The sequence below is a fragment of the Bos indicus genome, chromosome 22 (assembly GCF_029378745.1).
Source record: "Bos indicus isolate NIAB-ARS_2022 breed Sahiwal x Tharparkar chromosome 22, NIAB-ARS_B.indTharparkar_mat_pri_1.0, whole genome shotgun sequence".
Classification (NCBI taxonomy): Eukaryota; Metazoa; Chordata; class Mammalia; order Artiodactyla; family Bovidae; genus Bos; species Bos indicus.
Window position 1 is genome coordinate 23,146,465 of NC_091781.1, and position 16,263 is coordinate 23,162,727.

Here is a 16,263-nt window from a genome sequence, read left to right on the forward strand (position 1 = left end):
TCCATCAATGACTTGAAAGTTCCTATCTCCAGCCTTCACTGAACCCCTTACCTCTTGACTAGTAAATCCAAAAGCCAATGAAAATCTACACTTAGATACCTAATGGCAATCTTCTTTGTTTTATTATTGTGGTAAGACACACTTAATGTAAAGGTTACCACTTTAACTATTTTAAAGTGTACAACTTCAGTGGCCTTAAGTTCAGTCCAATGTTGGGCAGCCAGGACCACGTCTAGTTCCAGAACCTTTTCATCATCTGAAATGGAAACCCAGTACCCCTTAAACCACAATGAACACCACTGGCCAGTCACTTTCAGTCACCGATCTGCCTCTATGGATTTTCCTATTTTGCCTTTAAAAAAAAATTCAAATAAAGTCACACAACAAAAAATAATATGCTGTTGAGATAGTTGCAAACACAGTATTTGAAAAATAGATTGAATGTATTTGCCTAAAAAAAGAACACACACTTCAACAGTTTTGAAAACAAAGATATTCTTGACTATATGTAGACATGTGTGCTTATGTACATATGTTACATACACAAGTTCAAAATAAACAGTTTCAAGCTCAAAATATTTTCAGCCAAAGACATTAAATTATATTGTATCACTAGAGACAGGCTTCTAGAGCAATTTAAAGAACTCATTTTTGCTTTTTCCTCCTAGGTCACACTTTTAACTTTCTAAGCTATAACATGGGGGTTACTGTAGCTGTAAACCACCTGGGTCATATGGAAGATCCTGGGTGACTGATCTGTGGCCGCTTTAACCTGATTATTGATTGTCAAGTGATTAAATCCTTATTATGTAAGCCAAGACAAGTCAGACTGTCTTTTGCACAAAACTATCTGTGATCAGCAAATATCAGTTGTCTAAGGAAGGAGGATGTTATTGTCCATTTTTATCACGTCTTTTTTTTTTCATGTTTAATTTCATCTGAGCTCTGGCTCACTGGGAGGCTTAAGCAATAAGGCAGACAGGGAGAAGGGAGGGGAAAAAAAAAGAGAGACAGGCATTCTTACTTGATATCTTTGGAATTCGAATCTGTTCACTGCTGCTGCCATCTCCTCCATCACTGAATGGCTTAATTTCTATTATATAATCTTCGTCAAAAGGCAAAGAAAGCTCCACCGATGTTTTGTTTGTTTCAATGACAGATGTGCTGCTTTGTCTGCTCCATCTGTACAGGACCTGCCAATATGGGAAGAACAGGTGTCACCTGCTGTCCTCACAAAGGCCCCCCAGGATGCGGCATTCTCTTGTTTCCACCTCTGGGCACCAGTGAAATGTGGGGATGCTGCAGTTGTCAGGCTGCCCACATGCATTTGGAAGGCTCATTTACAGCAAGGGGCATGTCTGCAGCCGCCATTTATTTCATCACGAGGAAAGAGTTGACAGACAGGCTCACGTGGCATGGTAGCAGGGCTGGCACGAGCCTAATAGCATGCTGTGTGACCTCACATAACCTCTGGAGGCTCAGTTAAAACACCTGAATAGGTGGCTATACAGAGCTCAGTTACATAGAAGTGTCTTTGGCATCAGAATAGATTTGGCTGCTGTGTGACCTCGGTCCACTTACTTTCCCGCTCTGAGCCTCAATGCCCTCATCTGTAAAATGGGGACAATAATACCGACTTTCCTGGGAAGTCTTCAAGATTGCACAGGATTCAATAAAATAAAGGACTCAAAGAAAGCATGTAAGACTGGTATCTATGAAGTCTTAAAGGAAACAAGAGATACAAAGATAACTTGGCAAAGGTTAGAAGCAAAAATCAGGCATGATAAACTATCATTATCAATCCTTTGGAAAGAGGACATTTCGGCACAGGAAGAGCGTCTCTAAAAGGCAAGGGCAGAAATCCCCCTTTTTTCCCTCCCACTGGGAACCCTTTTAAAGCTACATAGAAAAGGGAGGATGTTATAGGACAATTACTGTCACTCTTGAAATGTCTGTAGCTCCTACAGAGTCACTCACACATCTTTGTTTACCACTTTGGCTTCTGCTGGGCCAGAGTCTAAGCTGGTAGTTTACAGGATGAGATGGCTAACTAGCTCCTTGGAAAATACACTCACCACATGGCATTGCCTACCTTGGTCATCAACAATCCCTATTAGCAACTAAAGATAAAGGCCCAGAGAGGTGTACCTGCCTTTCTGGATATAACAATTGTGATGAGAACTGTCCCACAAATGTTTTCTGTTTACTCTGAGCCAGACACTTTACTGGCACAGCTATGCTTAATGGTGACAGCATCTGACAAGACAGGCGCTATTATTTGTGTCCACAGAGGAGGACACTGAGGCCCAGGGATATTGCAGAGCTGGTGAGTGACAAGATGAGGGTTTCTAAGCCCATGCTCTTCAACCACTATAACTCATCATTTCTCTTGATATTAAAAAAAAAAAATAAGGCTGGGTGACATGAATGGTTCCAGGTCCTGGTTCTGTGTTAGAAGCACTTAGGGAACCTGGAAAAATACCAATACTCTAGTCCAGTGATCTCCAATATTTTTGGCACCAGGACTGGTTTCATGGAAGACAGTTTTTCACAAATTAGGGGTGGAGGGAGGGTAGTTTCAGGATGATTCAAGTGTATTATATTTACTGTGCACTTTATTTCTATTATTGTTACATCAGCTCCACTTCAGATCATCAGGCATTAGAAAATGAGGTGCGGGAACCCTGCTATAGGCCACTGGTTCTCAACTAGGGTGGGGGGAGTGGAGGAGCAATTTTGTGCCCGGAGGGGGCATTTGGCAAATGTCTGCAGACATTTTTGGTTATCACAATGGCTGTTGCTAGTGTTGTGAGTGCCTGGGTCCTCGTATAATACAGAGGGCAGTCCCCACAACGGAGAGTCATCCACCTTGAAGTGGCATCTGCGAGGAGGCTGAGGAATTCTGCTCCAGCCACACCCCAGACCTCCCATGTCAGACTCCAGAGAAGAAGGGTCCAGGCCATGGTATGTTTTTAAAAAGATCTTCAGATGTTCATTCAGGGAGTCATGAATGACATCAGGGTTCTCAAACCTAAGCTTGTATCAGAGTTGACTGGAGGGCCTCTTAAAGCATCTATCACTGGGCTCCACTTGAGTTTCTGATTTCATAGGTCTTAGTTGGGACTTGAAAAATCTGCATTTCTAACAAGTCCTCAGGTAATACCATTGCCTCTAGTCCGGGGGCCACACTTAGAGAACAATAAGACTAGCTCATCTTTCCCTAAGACCCACTGCTGCCACTGTTTAGTTGCTAAGTCCTGTCCAACTCTTGCGAACATGTGGACTGTAGCCTGCCAGGCTCCTCTGTCCATGGGCTTTACCAAGCAAGAATACTGAAGTGGGCTGCCATTTCCTTTTCCATGGGATCTTCCCAACCCAGGGATCAAACCCGGATCACCTGCTTGACAGGTGGATTCTTTACGTCTGAGCCACCTGGAAAGCCCCCTGAAACCCACCATGAATTCTAATTTGCTGAGGTCAAAGACATAGGGTCACTCTACTATTGCAAGAAAACCCAAACACAAGAGAAATGCATCAAATTCCCTTAAAATGGTTTAGATCCCATTTGTTTCCTGGCATTTCATCACCTTTATTTATGTCTCTCTAATACAAGGTGGAAAACACAATTTCCTTAGGGTGGAAAGATTCATAAGCGTCCCTCTTCCTTCTCAGGAGTATCAGTTGTATCAAACTCAGCATCCACTCACTAATGATCAGGCTCAAATAAATCCTGAGGCGCATCCAGGACTGTCAGAGCATCTCATCACAGCCCTTCAGGAACATGGGCTGGCTGATGGGATGCAAGGGCACATCTGGCTTTGAGGAATAAATTGCTTCTTTGATTTACCTCTGGTCCTTGCCAGAGCACAGAGGATTCAACTAGTTTCAAATATAAATCCAAAAGAAACACTTACAGGAAAAAACAGCCCTTTTATCAGCACTGCTTACTAGTCCTGTAACGTTGGGGGCTGAGCTGCGTGCATCTGTGCTAAGTTGCTTCATTCATGTCCAACTCTTTGCAACCCCATGGACGGTAGCCCACCAGGCTCCTCTGTCTTTGGGGATTCTCCAGGCAAGAATACTGGAGTGGGTTGCCTTCCTTCAGGGGATCTTCCGAACCCAGGGATCAAACCTGTGTCTCCTGTGGCTTCTGCATTGCAGGCGGATCCTTTACCACTGAGCCACTGGGGAAGCCCTGGGGGCTGTGGTGGAAGCTAAATAAAGGCCTGTAAAACCTTTATTTACACCACAATGAAGCTTATTTCAGCTTTAGTTCTGCTGATTGACCTTAGCCCAAGCTTAGTTCACCTGATTGACTTAAAGGCAGTGCTTACATTTCCTATAATCCACGGTGGAAGACAAAGAGAAAGAGTAAGTTCGTGGGAATAATGAAAATACAATGAAACATTATTGAATGCTAATCATGAGTTTCAACATCATATACCTTGAGATAGGCACTATTAGTATTCTGATTTTCTTTTTTGGCCACTCTGCATGTAGGATCTTAGGATCTTAGTTACCTGACCAGGTATTGAACCTGCTCCCCCTGCACTGGAAGCGTGGAGCTTAACTCCTGGATCATCATGGAAGTCCCTATTCTGATTTTAAAGATGAGGAGTCTGAGGCCTAGAGATGTTCAGCAATGTGCCCAAGGTCTTACAGCCAGTAAGTGGGGGACACAGGCAGAGTGGGTTCACAGCCTATATTCTTAACTGAGACCCGCTTGGCCACCACTGTGGACAAACAGCTTTCATTTTCTGGTCTCTGTTTCCATGAACACAAAACAAAGGGGGTTAGAGAGCAGAAAGCTCATGGCCCATAGGTCACATTTGGCTTGCACATTTTAACTATTTGGCTCTCGGTGGGTTTACTTTTTTTTAAAGTTAGATGTCACCATTTAAAAACCAAGAAACTATACATAATAAAATTTGGGGTTCTACTAAAACCTGGAAGATATGGCCGCATTGGTCTACATTCCTGTCTGGAAACAACTGGTTGGACCTTAGAAGTTACTACATTTTCTGGACCATCACAAAGTCTATAGGTACCATGGTCTCCAGCACGCCCTATTATGTCATGATGCTATGCGTCTACCTCAGGACCTTTGCACATCCTGGTCACTATTCTTGGAACACTCTCAGAGAGCTGCTTATCTCACTCCCTCCTTTTTTCATGGCTCAATTGAAATGTCACCTCTTGATAAAGGCTTTCCCTGGGCTTTATTTAAAATAACATCTTTCCTATCTATCCACTGTCTATTCCCCTCACTCTGAGTTATTTCTCTTGGTAGTACTTTATTGATCTATTTGTTTACTTCTGGCAGGCAAATCGGAGAAGGCAATAGCACCCCACTCCAGTACTCTTGCCTGGAAAATCCCATGGATGGAGGAGCCTGGTGGGCTGCAGTCCATGGGGTCGCTAAGAGTCGGACACGACTGAGCGACTTCACTTTGACTTTTCACTTTCATGGCATTGGAGAAGGAAATGGCAACCCACTCCAGCGTTCTTGCCTGGAGAATCCCAGGGATGGAGGAGCCTGGTGGGCTGCCGTCTATGGGGTCGCACAGAGTCAGACACGACTGAAGTGACTTAGCAGGCAGGCAAATAACTGAGGGGCTAAAAGGCGGGACTCTGGATCCATACTGCCTGTATTCCGAGTTCAGGTCTTCAATATACTGTGTTAATAACACTGTATCATGTACTTGGGTGTTGCTAAGAGAGTAGATCTCAATGTTCTCACCACAAACAAGAAATGGTAATTAAGTGATGGGATGGAGGCCTTAGCAAATGCTATGGTGGTGATCATATCACAATATATAAATGTATCAAATCAACACAATTTTACACAATATTTACACAATATTATATGTCAATCATGTCTCAATAAATTAGTGAAAAAAATACGAGCTATAGGAATAAGGCAAGTTACTAAACTCTGTGCCATGAGTTATTTATCCATAAAACTGAGGCTAATAACTGCACCTGCTTCATGGGTTATTACAAAGTTAGAAAGAATTAGACCAGTTCTTGGCACGTTGTCTCATTGGAAAAGACTCTGATGCTGGGAGGGATTGGGGACAGGAGGAGAAGGGGATGACAGAGGATGAGATGGCTGGTGGCATCACTGACTCAATGGACATGAGTCTGAGTGAACTCCGGGAGTTGGTGATGGACAGGGAGGCCTGGTGTGCTGCGATTCATGGGGTCGCAAAGAGTCGGACATGACTGAGCGACTGATCTGATCTGGCACATTTATTGACGATATTTTATTGAAAGAATTAAGCCACCTTAATCCATTTACATAACCTGCCTGGCTCTGTTTACTTTGTGATACTGAAACCAGACACACTCTCTTTTTAGTTTAAGTGTCATAAAGTAGCTCGACAATTTGTGCTGAAAGAGTACTTGGGGCCTTAAACTTCCTAAAGTCGACTTCTTTTGTGGACTGTTTACCCAAGCAGAAAACCCACAGACCTAGACAATTTAGGTAGAAAAACACAGATACACACAGATATGCACCAATGTATAATTTTTATAGAACTATATATCCTGAAAGCTGACACTGTGCGTGTAGCATTTCAATATCTATAACCAGGTATGCTGAGATCCCTTGGGATCTAAATGAGGATGCGTAGGGAGTCTGGTTCCTCCAGTCCCAGCTCTAAAGAGAAGGGAAGGAAATGAATCGAATGGGAAGTCAAGAAGAAGTCAGAAAGGCCCTTTTCCACCTTGTTACTCCTTCACCGCCAGCACCTGAAGCATTTCAAACCTCATACCCACCTATTAGTGATGCTCCCTAAGGCATGAGATTCCCACCCTCAGGCGCCACTAGATATTCCATAGATACAATTTGGCTCTACAAAGCACAATGAATCAACATGAAGGCCTAAATCCATGGTTCTCCTTGTGCTATCTTTTTATTATTTCCTGAGATTGTCCATTCCTCAATTTCAGGATAGGTCTCTGTATCTTAAATTGTAATGTCTTTTTTGTTTCCTTTTTTTATTTTAAATTAAGTCTGTGGTTGAACTCTTGTGATGAATATATGAAATAAATACATACTGGGTTGTTCTACCAAAAAAAAAAAAATAGTTTATATCATCTGATCTGCTGCTCACATCTGCAAAGGTTCCATGCTATCCGGCTGTAATTTGTTCCAATGTTTTCTTCTAGTTCTACAGGAGTAAAAATTTCCCCAAATACTGTGGAAAGCCCCAGTTCTTTTCTGGGAGGTGAACACTTCCTTGCCAGCCTTGTGCTGCTTGATTCCCGCACACCTGCCTGATTCTGTGCTGCACGGGGACCCTTCTAGATGTCTGTAAAAGTGTCTGTTGAATTAAAAAAAATATATATATATATATATATATGAAGGGCCTCTTGGAAAAGTGCTAATAAGACAAGTTCATATGAGTTTCGGAGACAGGGCTGGAAGACAAAGAAGTAGCAACTAAATGATACTCATTTTTCAATTCTTCTTCTAAAAATGCCTATAATCTTTTAGACTCGGTTCACTGAAGCAGACTTCAGCTTGTGTATACATCTCTGCCCTGTGGAAGCTGATGGCACTCCAAGTCCTTTTACTCAACAGCCTTCGGTTTTTGCATTTGTAAAATGAAGGGCTTTGGCTGGATGATCTCCGGGATTTCCTGCCCAGCTAACATTTTGCTTGGTTCCCTGAAATTCTTTAGGCAGCTCCCTGCCGTTCAATTTTATTTCAGCACCGGTTTCAACATGCGGTTTAAAAGCTAGTAAAAGCTTCTCTCATGGAACTCATGCCCCTCCTCAGGGAGTGCTAAAGCTTTGGGATTTTTATTGTGTTTTCTCTCTCCTGTTCTACTAGCTGACACTGGAAGCCAGGAGGAAGACTTTCTGTCACCTGTACTTTTTTCCTTCTTTCCTTTGGTTTAGTTAAATTAATTCAGGCCAATCACATCTGCATCTCTTTCATGCCGTGTTCAAAGTCCCGGCAGTGTCAGCGTGGGTCAGAGAACTGTGAGAACCGTCTTCACTCTTGCCTTCTTTCTTTGCTTCGTTTCAGTCCTTTCTCTTTCATCTTCCAGCCTCCTAAACCCCATGCCTCTCTCAAGTTGGATAAAACTAGTCGGATGAACTCTTTCCAATTATTTCACACTAAGAGACTAATGATTTAGGAGTTCAGGAGATGAGGGCTCCCTTCTCACACCACTGTGGAGAACGCATCCTCGGCTGGAGAAATTCAGCCGGGGACCATTCAGGCTACGTGCTCATGAGGCCCACTGTCTGAGGATTCACAGTAAGTCATCAGCCAATTACAGTTACCCAAAAGGATGGAAAGTACTTTTAAAAATCCGACAAATTGTGAGAGCTCTGGCCACCAGGGAAGGCTTCTCATCTCAGACCCGATTAAGGATGCAGATGTAGAAGGGGGCAGTCCCAAGAAGAAGGACTAGAGCCGTAAAGGCTTGGGGGAAATGAAGACACTGGCAGATTTCTCCTTTAGCAAAAGAGAAATGCAGTCCCAGAGAGGTTATGTGATTTACCTAAAGTCACATAGTGACTAGAGGATCAAGACGTGGTTGTTTTTGCTCTAGTCTGTTAGACCCTTCTAGAAAGTTTACTTTTAAAAAGGGATCCAGTGGAAGGTTGTAGATCAGTTCTTAGGGACTATTTCCCTGCTGCAGAATATAAATCACCGTGGCGCATGGACAAAGGAAAACGGTCCATAGGAGGGAAGCTTTCCGAATCCTCTAATCACACCACTCAAGGCTAACTGTGTCAACTCCCAGCCCTGGCTTCACAACGAGTGCCTGACAGCACTGTCAGTGTGCTGCTCGCCACAGCTCCGGACGAAAATGCCACAAAATAGCAGCATGCAGGCTTGATGCATCCTGCCGACTAGTTCTGTTCAGCCTGTGTTGCCTCAAATGTTCTTTAAAAGTGAAACAAAACAGGATACTTAAAATGCCTTTTAATTTTAATGACTGCGGCACCACAGCTACAATCAATTTCCTTTTCTAGTTTATTAAAGTCAGGCCAACATTTATAGGATCAGGTAAATGAATTTCCTAAAAAATTCTTGTGTATATGTGTACATCCGAATCCATATACACATGCATGTATATGGGCTTCCCTGGTGGCTCAGTGGTAAAGAATCCACCCGCCAAGCAGGGTTCAATCCCTGGGTCAGGAAGATCCCCTGGAGAAGGAAATGGCAACCCACTCCAGTATTCTTCCTGGGAAATCCCATAGACAGAGGAACCTGGGGAGCTACAGTCCAGAGGGTCGCAAAGAGTTGGACATGACTTGGTGACTAAACAACATCAACAATATCTCCATAACAAAAGGGACATGACCAAAAATAATTAACCATTACTAACACTGAGAAGTTACTACTGTTGATTAAAAATGTGATCAAGACAAGAACAAAACAAAACTGACTTTGGAGATATTAAAAATGTGGATCTTCATGATTTTTTTATAGACCCAAACACAGGGTCTTTAACCGCTTCCGATTGACTCTGCCTGAGACTGAAGTTTAGGCGATTCTCTCAATCCTGGTCAGTTGTCAGGGACCATTTATAAAACTCAGACCAAACCACTTTGGGGCAGAGATGCAGAAATGAGTCTGTGAGAGCATCATCTGAGAAAGTGAGGACAGATTCACGAGAACAGCGTGCCCCCATTAACAGCAAGAGTATAGGTGCCTTAGCAAAAAAAGAAATTACCCACTTTGTATCCTTTTACTTCTGACTCATTATCCAGGGCCTTCACTTGATCCCAATTGAGGATAATTTTGGAGTCCGATGAATTCCATATGATGTTTCCGGGGGGTTGACTTGGCGCTATAAAAAAAAATTAAGATATACGAAGTCACAGATTATTAAGTCTCAATGGATTCTGAGGAATATCTCCTTCCTAGAATTCGAGAGTGGAGGCAATTTAACGGGCTATTGCACTAATATGTGTCTTCAAGGTCACTAAAATCTGACGAGATACAGCGCTGCAAATGGAAAAAGATTCAGTTGGTCGCCTAACATTTATAGCTAAAAGAAGTAGCCCTTCCCAGTGAGGAGAAAACATTTATCTTTCTGTCCTCCAGAGCAATGAATTTTGCATGGTATTCGGGAAGGTTCAGTTAAAATGCTAAGGTAAATCTGAATCTCCATAATGATACCAATTAGTATGCAAATGATCACTGGGAGGTAGGGATGGGCAATGAACTTGGAATATGTTTGATGAATCCCTGAAATATTTCTGAGCAAGAATATTCTTACGTGGCTTTCTGGTTGTCACGTTGACTGTTGCACTGGCGGGGCCTGTCCCAGCAGAATTATATGCCTTGACAGCTAAATGATACAGGGCACTGCCTTTTAAGTTGGTGATTTTTGTTGACGTCTGATTTCCTATTGTTCGTATTTTTCGAGCATTCTCTTCTTTGTCATCATGTCTCCAATATTTAACCTGAGATAACACAAAGGAAGACCTTGGATGTCATACCTATTGGGGATACCTCCAATGTGATTTTTTTTTTTCATACAAGATTCTTATGACAGTGTTAATTTTCTATATAGCAAGTCATAAGCAGAGCCTTCAGAACCAAGACCTTTGTGTGCACTGAGAAATAACTGGCAATAAAAAAAAGGCCCCCTCTTTGTTCTGAGCTTCAGAGTGAGATGGGAAATTGCTACAACCACTGTTGCTATTTCTCCCTCCCTGACCCCCACCTCGTTTTGAGGCCAAGTGATCCTGGGTGTATCAGAAATCAAAGCTCAACTTGCCAACCACCTTATATATTCTCAGACCTGCATGTGTTTGGACAGAGGTCTCTGTAATTCAGAAAGGAGGAAGCTCACAGCAGAATGCTCAGTGCCTTCATCCGTGCTCCTCTAGAAGCCACTGTCTTCTAAAACAAATGTCTCTACATGGAACTCGAGGTCTTTTTTCCATCTGTGTGTGTGTGGAAAGATCTCACTGAGGGGTACAGACCCTTACCCAGAACCAAGGCACCCATCTCTTGCTTACCTCATACCCTTGTATCCGACCTCTATTCTTCTCCATAGGGGAGGCCCAGAAAACTTCAATGTCTGTTGCAGAAAGACTTCTGGCAAAGATGCTGGCTGGTGGTTTGGTGGGTTCTGCAGATGAGTGTGGAAAAATTTACAACTCTATCAGCTATATTCAAGTAAGGTTCTGGATACTGGCATCATAGATGCAAAGTACCCATTATTGTAGACTAATCTTTACTGATCATGACCCAAACATTCACTTCACAGAGGACCCAGGATTAATGGCTGGGAGGGGGTGGTGATGGAGACGGTGCTGAAGAGAGCTGTTCAAAGTCTTTGGCTTCTGAATTTAGGGTTAAGTGAAAAAGACTCTGACTCTGGGAGGGATTGGGGGCAGGAGGAGAAGGGGATGACAGAGGATGAGATGGCTGGTGGCATCACTGACTCGATGGACGTGAGTCTGAGTGAACTCCGGGAGTTGGTGATGGACAGGGAGGCCTGGTGTGCTGCGATTCATGGGGTCGCAAAGAGTCAGATACAACTGAGCGACTGAACTAAACTGAACCGAACTGGAAGGGAAATAAACCAGGAAACTGAAGTTTAAGAGCCAAGTTCTCCTAGCCAGCAATTTATTTAATATACATCCTTCTTAATTAGCATTTGTCATAGGTGAGAGTTCCACTCGCTGTTATGAAAATGAGAGAGACAGAAAACAGGAGAATGAACTGACTTGACTAAGTTACAGGAGGGCTGGGTGACAGTTGAGTTCTGCACCGCCAGCTGTATGTCTTGGACAAGGCGTTTATGCTTTCTGGGCCTTAGCATCCTTAGTTGCAAAGGAGAGTCTAGACCAAGTCTGTCCCCCACATTTCAGTTCTTTTTGCCAGATTTCTGCCAGAGCTATGTACCATTTTTATGTGAAGGTTTTCCTGTCAGTGGTCTTTCTTAAGGAAAAGCTTAGGCATATTGGGAGCTGTAACTTCATGAAATTCTGGTTTTGATTTGATGGCTGTAAATTTTCGGATGCAATTCAAACCAATATATAACTATCAGATATTTTTAAAGGTTCACCTAGAACCATTAACAGTAACTTGTGTGCTCCTTCTGAAATCCACATTATGTTCCAGCACATGCTGGAGGTGGAGGCCACTAAGGTTGTGTCTATTTATAATAATGTATTATTCTATCTGCGTGTTAATTCACTCAGTATTTATTAGGGGTCTGTGTGGCATACATGTTCAGACACTGGTGACACAAAGGTGAAAAAATAAATATCTGGCCCTCAGGAAATACACCTTAGTGAGAATATAAAACTGTAACTCAAAATTTATAATACATTGAGATGAGAATTATAACAGAGGAATGTTACGGTACAAGGACAAAGAGAAGCAACTCAGTCAGCTGGCCTCAGGAAATGAGAGGAGGCCTTAGTTGTTCAAGTTGAATTTTGAAAGATAATTGTGAAATCACAAAGTGGGCAAGGCGGAGAACATTAAAAGAAGGTGAAGCATATGCTAGGGACTCAAGGTTCTTTGGATAACTGCAAATCCTCTGGCTATGGTTGGAGCATGGATCGTGCAGGGAAATGAAGCAGAAAAGAGAGGTGAGGGTGAGATCATGGAGAACTGCTGAGTCTAAGGGGCTGCCTTCTCTTTCTGTACAGAACGGACTGCATCTTCACTTACTCCAAATCAATGACTCAACTTGCAACTGTTTTAATATGGTCTCATTCCGAATATCAGCTTTGAAACAATGAAGGCGAACGCCGATGGAAATGAAGACCATTATGCAAGGCATTCTAAGAGCAATGCTAGCACTGAGGCAGTACAAATAAATGAGAACCCCTCAACGTGCTAACACCATGGGTGACAATGAGAACAATCACATTGCTTCGTGACTCTCTACTTAATAACAGAATAATTTTTGAGTATACTATGACATATGAAAAGTGGTAAGAGGAAATGCAAATTATATTTTGGTGTTCACCTAAAGCTACAAAATATAATTCTGTTGAAAGTAATATTACATACAAATGGAAGATCTTCTATAGTGCTTGTGATTCTGGTCCTTAGCAATGGAATTAATAGTGGATATCCATTTGTTTCTATATATCATGGAGTTGCTATCTTTCTAAGAGATTGGTGGAAGACAATGAAATGTATTTTTCATACTACACTTTTCTCAAGTCAGGATATGCCTTCAATTTATGGGTAGTGCTAAATTGACGGCACATCCTGAAATCAACATCTAGGGCTTCCCTTGTGGTCCAGTGGTTAGGAATCCACCTTACAATACAGGGGGACACTGGTTTGATCCCTGGTCCAGGAAGATCCTACATGTGGGGTGTGTCGGGGGGTAACTTAGCCAGAGCACCACAACTACTGAGTTTGTGCTCTGGAGCCCACCAGCCACAATTACTGAGCCTAGGAGCAGCAACTACTGAAGCCCTTGCACCCTAGAGCCCATGCTCAGCAAGAGGAGAAGCCCACACACCTGCAGTGAGAAGCCCGCACACCACAGCTAGAGAGTAGCCCCTGTTCTCTGAACCTAGAAAGACCACATGTAATGACGAAGACCAGAGCAGCCATAAATAAATAAACAAATGAATAAAATCAATCTTAAAACTGAAGAAACATCATACCTTCTTCTGCAGAATATACCACCGTGGTGGGACTGAAAGGGCCCTCTCCTTTATTGTTGAAGACACCCACTTTAACCTCAAAAGGAGAGAAGGGACGCACGCTCTCATTCCTGAACACGTATCTGGAGGCGTCAGCGGAGGCCAGCACCGTCAGCATCCAGATCATTTTGCCGTAGGGTCGGAAGGCCACCACGTAACCAAAGCCTCTGCCGTTCTGTAACTCCTCAGGGACCGTCTGTGAAAGAAGGGAGGTGGTCTTCAGAGACTGCAGTAGCTTGATTCAAATGCCACATTGTCTTATTCCACCACCACCCACACCCCCATCTTGCCTCCATCCTATCTCATCGTGGGTTTTGTGGAGAGTCTTCAGTTTGGGACTTGCCATCAGTCTAGCTTCGATATTCAGAGGGGACTGCAGCAGGAGTTTAAAAAAGTCACCGTAAACCTGCAGTGGAAAGCCTGGCTTCCTGATGTGGGAGACCGACTCTGAAATTGTTGGAAATGACGGTGGGAGACACTGGACAGTTGATCTAAAACCCAACATTTCCAACATGTACCATCCAACATGATTCTTCCTCCAGCGTCACACAGATACTCAATGAAGCAGCTCTCATCAAAGAAGTGAGGATCATCTTGCTCAGCCCAAATCTTCCCTTTCAGCTCAGAAGTGCTGACCGGGAAAGGGTGAGTGGTTTATCTCACTGCTGGGGCTTTGGTTAAATTACAGATTTGAACTTCCGGGCTTGTTGTCTAGAATCCTTCAGAAACATTTAGAACTTTTGCTGAGACTCTGACTTCCTCTCTCAAAATCAATTTTCAATAAATGAGTGACTAATAAACCTCTACGTTTTTTAAAAAATAACCTTACACAAGAGGGCTCCAGCAGCAAAGTCAACCCCAGGAAATTGTGTTAGCACACGGAGTCTAATGTGCACAATTGGCCTTGAAGTATTCAGGAAAAAAAGAAAAAAACTGGTTTTCTCTAAGCCAGACTTCTTTTATGTATAATATTACATACACTTTTTTCTTGTGTTGTCTTCCCTTTCATGATTGTTTTTTTCTGTGATGAACTGCATTAAAACTTAACTCCATAATCGATGGGCAAACATCATCTCTTCCTGCTGACCATTAACATTGTGAAAGGGAGTGTCTGCACTCAAATGGATTTTAGTTGTTAAAAACAGAGGAGGAAACTTCCTAGATGTGTTTAACACAGAATAAAATGATAAGATAGCCTGGACTAATGTGTGTTGCTGTTGTTTCATGATTCATTTACCTCCCAGGTTATAACCAGTTCAGATTTGCTGCCTCCACCACCACTGACGTTAGCTGGGGTGACTTCGGGGACTGTTGAGGAGACAAAAACAAGTCATGTCAGGTGACCAAGGCCAGGCCAGGAGGGCCACGACGGTGTCGGGCTGAGGTGACCCGCTCTAACAAATACTCAGATGTGCATGGCTTTGTTTTCTGAGGTCAGAAATGGTATGATCAAGGGGTCTAAAGCATCAGTTCACAGAAATGAAATATACCAAGGAAATCGCTATTCCATAGAGACCTATTTCCCATTCAGCAAGGCACATCTATTATCGGACAAGACTGAACAATGGTTCAGCTCCACCCTTAGAGGCCGAGGTTCAGGGGGATGAGAAAAGGACCGAGGTTCTGGTTCTAATGCTTGGGTAGGCATTTATTAACCACGTGGCAATACACGAAGGAGAGACGATACACACTCTGCCCAGGCAGAGTTTACAGTCTAGTCGAGGGGGCAGGAGCACACGCAGGATGATTACAGAGCGATGTCGACAGCCAACAACAGAGCCGCACAGACAGAACGGAGGCGCGCGGCAGCCTTCGGCAGCGCGGCTGCTCAGAGCAGGGCTGGGCTAATGGCTTCTCAGAGCAACGTGAGTTGTGAGCTGGGTGTTGAAGGAAGTGGTGGACAGAGGTTGACCTCTGGCTCACTGTGCTTAAACTCTTTGATCCCCAGTTTTCTCTGTAAAAGAGGGGAAATTTGGCTAGCTTTGTCCTCAGGACTGCTGAGAGGAATTAATTAAATTATGATTTCACAGTAGGGGAGGAAGCATGGGGATTATTGGCTTATCATCATGTAAGTGAACAGCTCCAGACAGAATCTGAAAATGTCTGGCTGGGGTAGAGATGTGGTGCCTGGGTATGTCCCCTTGGATAAAGACAGTGAAACAGATCTAGATGGATTTGTGTCCAAGAGTAGGGTCAGAGGCCCCATTTGCTCTGGGGCTTTGCTCTTTCTTCAACAAACTCTGAGGATGAGATGGTCAGATAGCATCACTGACTCAAGGGACATGAGTTTGGGCAACCTCCAGGAGATGGCGAAGGACAGGGGAGACTGCTGTGCGGCAGTTCATGGGGTCACAAAGAGTCAGACACGACTGAGCGACTGAACAACAATAACAACAACAAACACTGGTCTCATCACGGTTGGGACCTTCACAGAGACCCACACCTAGGCCTTCCACGCCATGTGAGACAAAGACAAGGAATGCTGATGAATTCATACTCTTCTCTCTCTGCGTTCACCCAAGCTGTGTATACAGAAGTTCCTACTGAACTGTTGATCGGGCTTGCATGAATTAGCAGGAAGGAAATGGCAACCCACTC

At 43.4% G+C, this 16,263-nt stretch overlaps 1 protein-coding gene across 7 annotated transcripts in view; it reads right to left on the reverse strand.

The window, feature by feature from the left end:
* The window catches only part of CNTN4 (contactin 4), a 1,025,129-nt gene that overhangs the window by 4,563 nt on the left and 1,004,303 nt on the right, over positions 1 to 16,263 (reverse strand). For all 7 annotated transcript variants that reach the window (XM_070776310.1, XM_019985102.2, XM_070776305.1 and 4 more), the window contains 6 exons: positions 14,903 to 14,973; positions 13,627 to 13,861; positions 11,002 to 11,114; positions 10,254 to 10,440; positions 9,709 to 9,821; positions 1,025 to 1,193 (listed from right to left, as the gene is read on the reverse strand). In XM_070776310.1, coding sequence (XP_070632411.1) covers positions 1,025 to 1,193; positions 9,709 to 9,821; positions 10,254 to 10,440; positions 11,002 to 11,114; positions 13,627 to 13,861; positions 14,903 to 14,973 — 888 coding nt within the window. The remainder of the gene's footprint in view (positions 1 to 1,024; positions 1,194 to 9,708; positions 9,822 to 10,253; positions 10,441 to 11,001; positions 11,115 to 13,626; positions 13,862 to 14,902; positions 14,974 to 16,263) is intronic.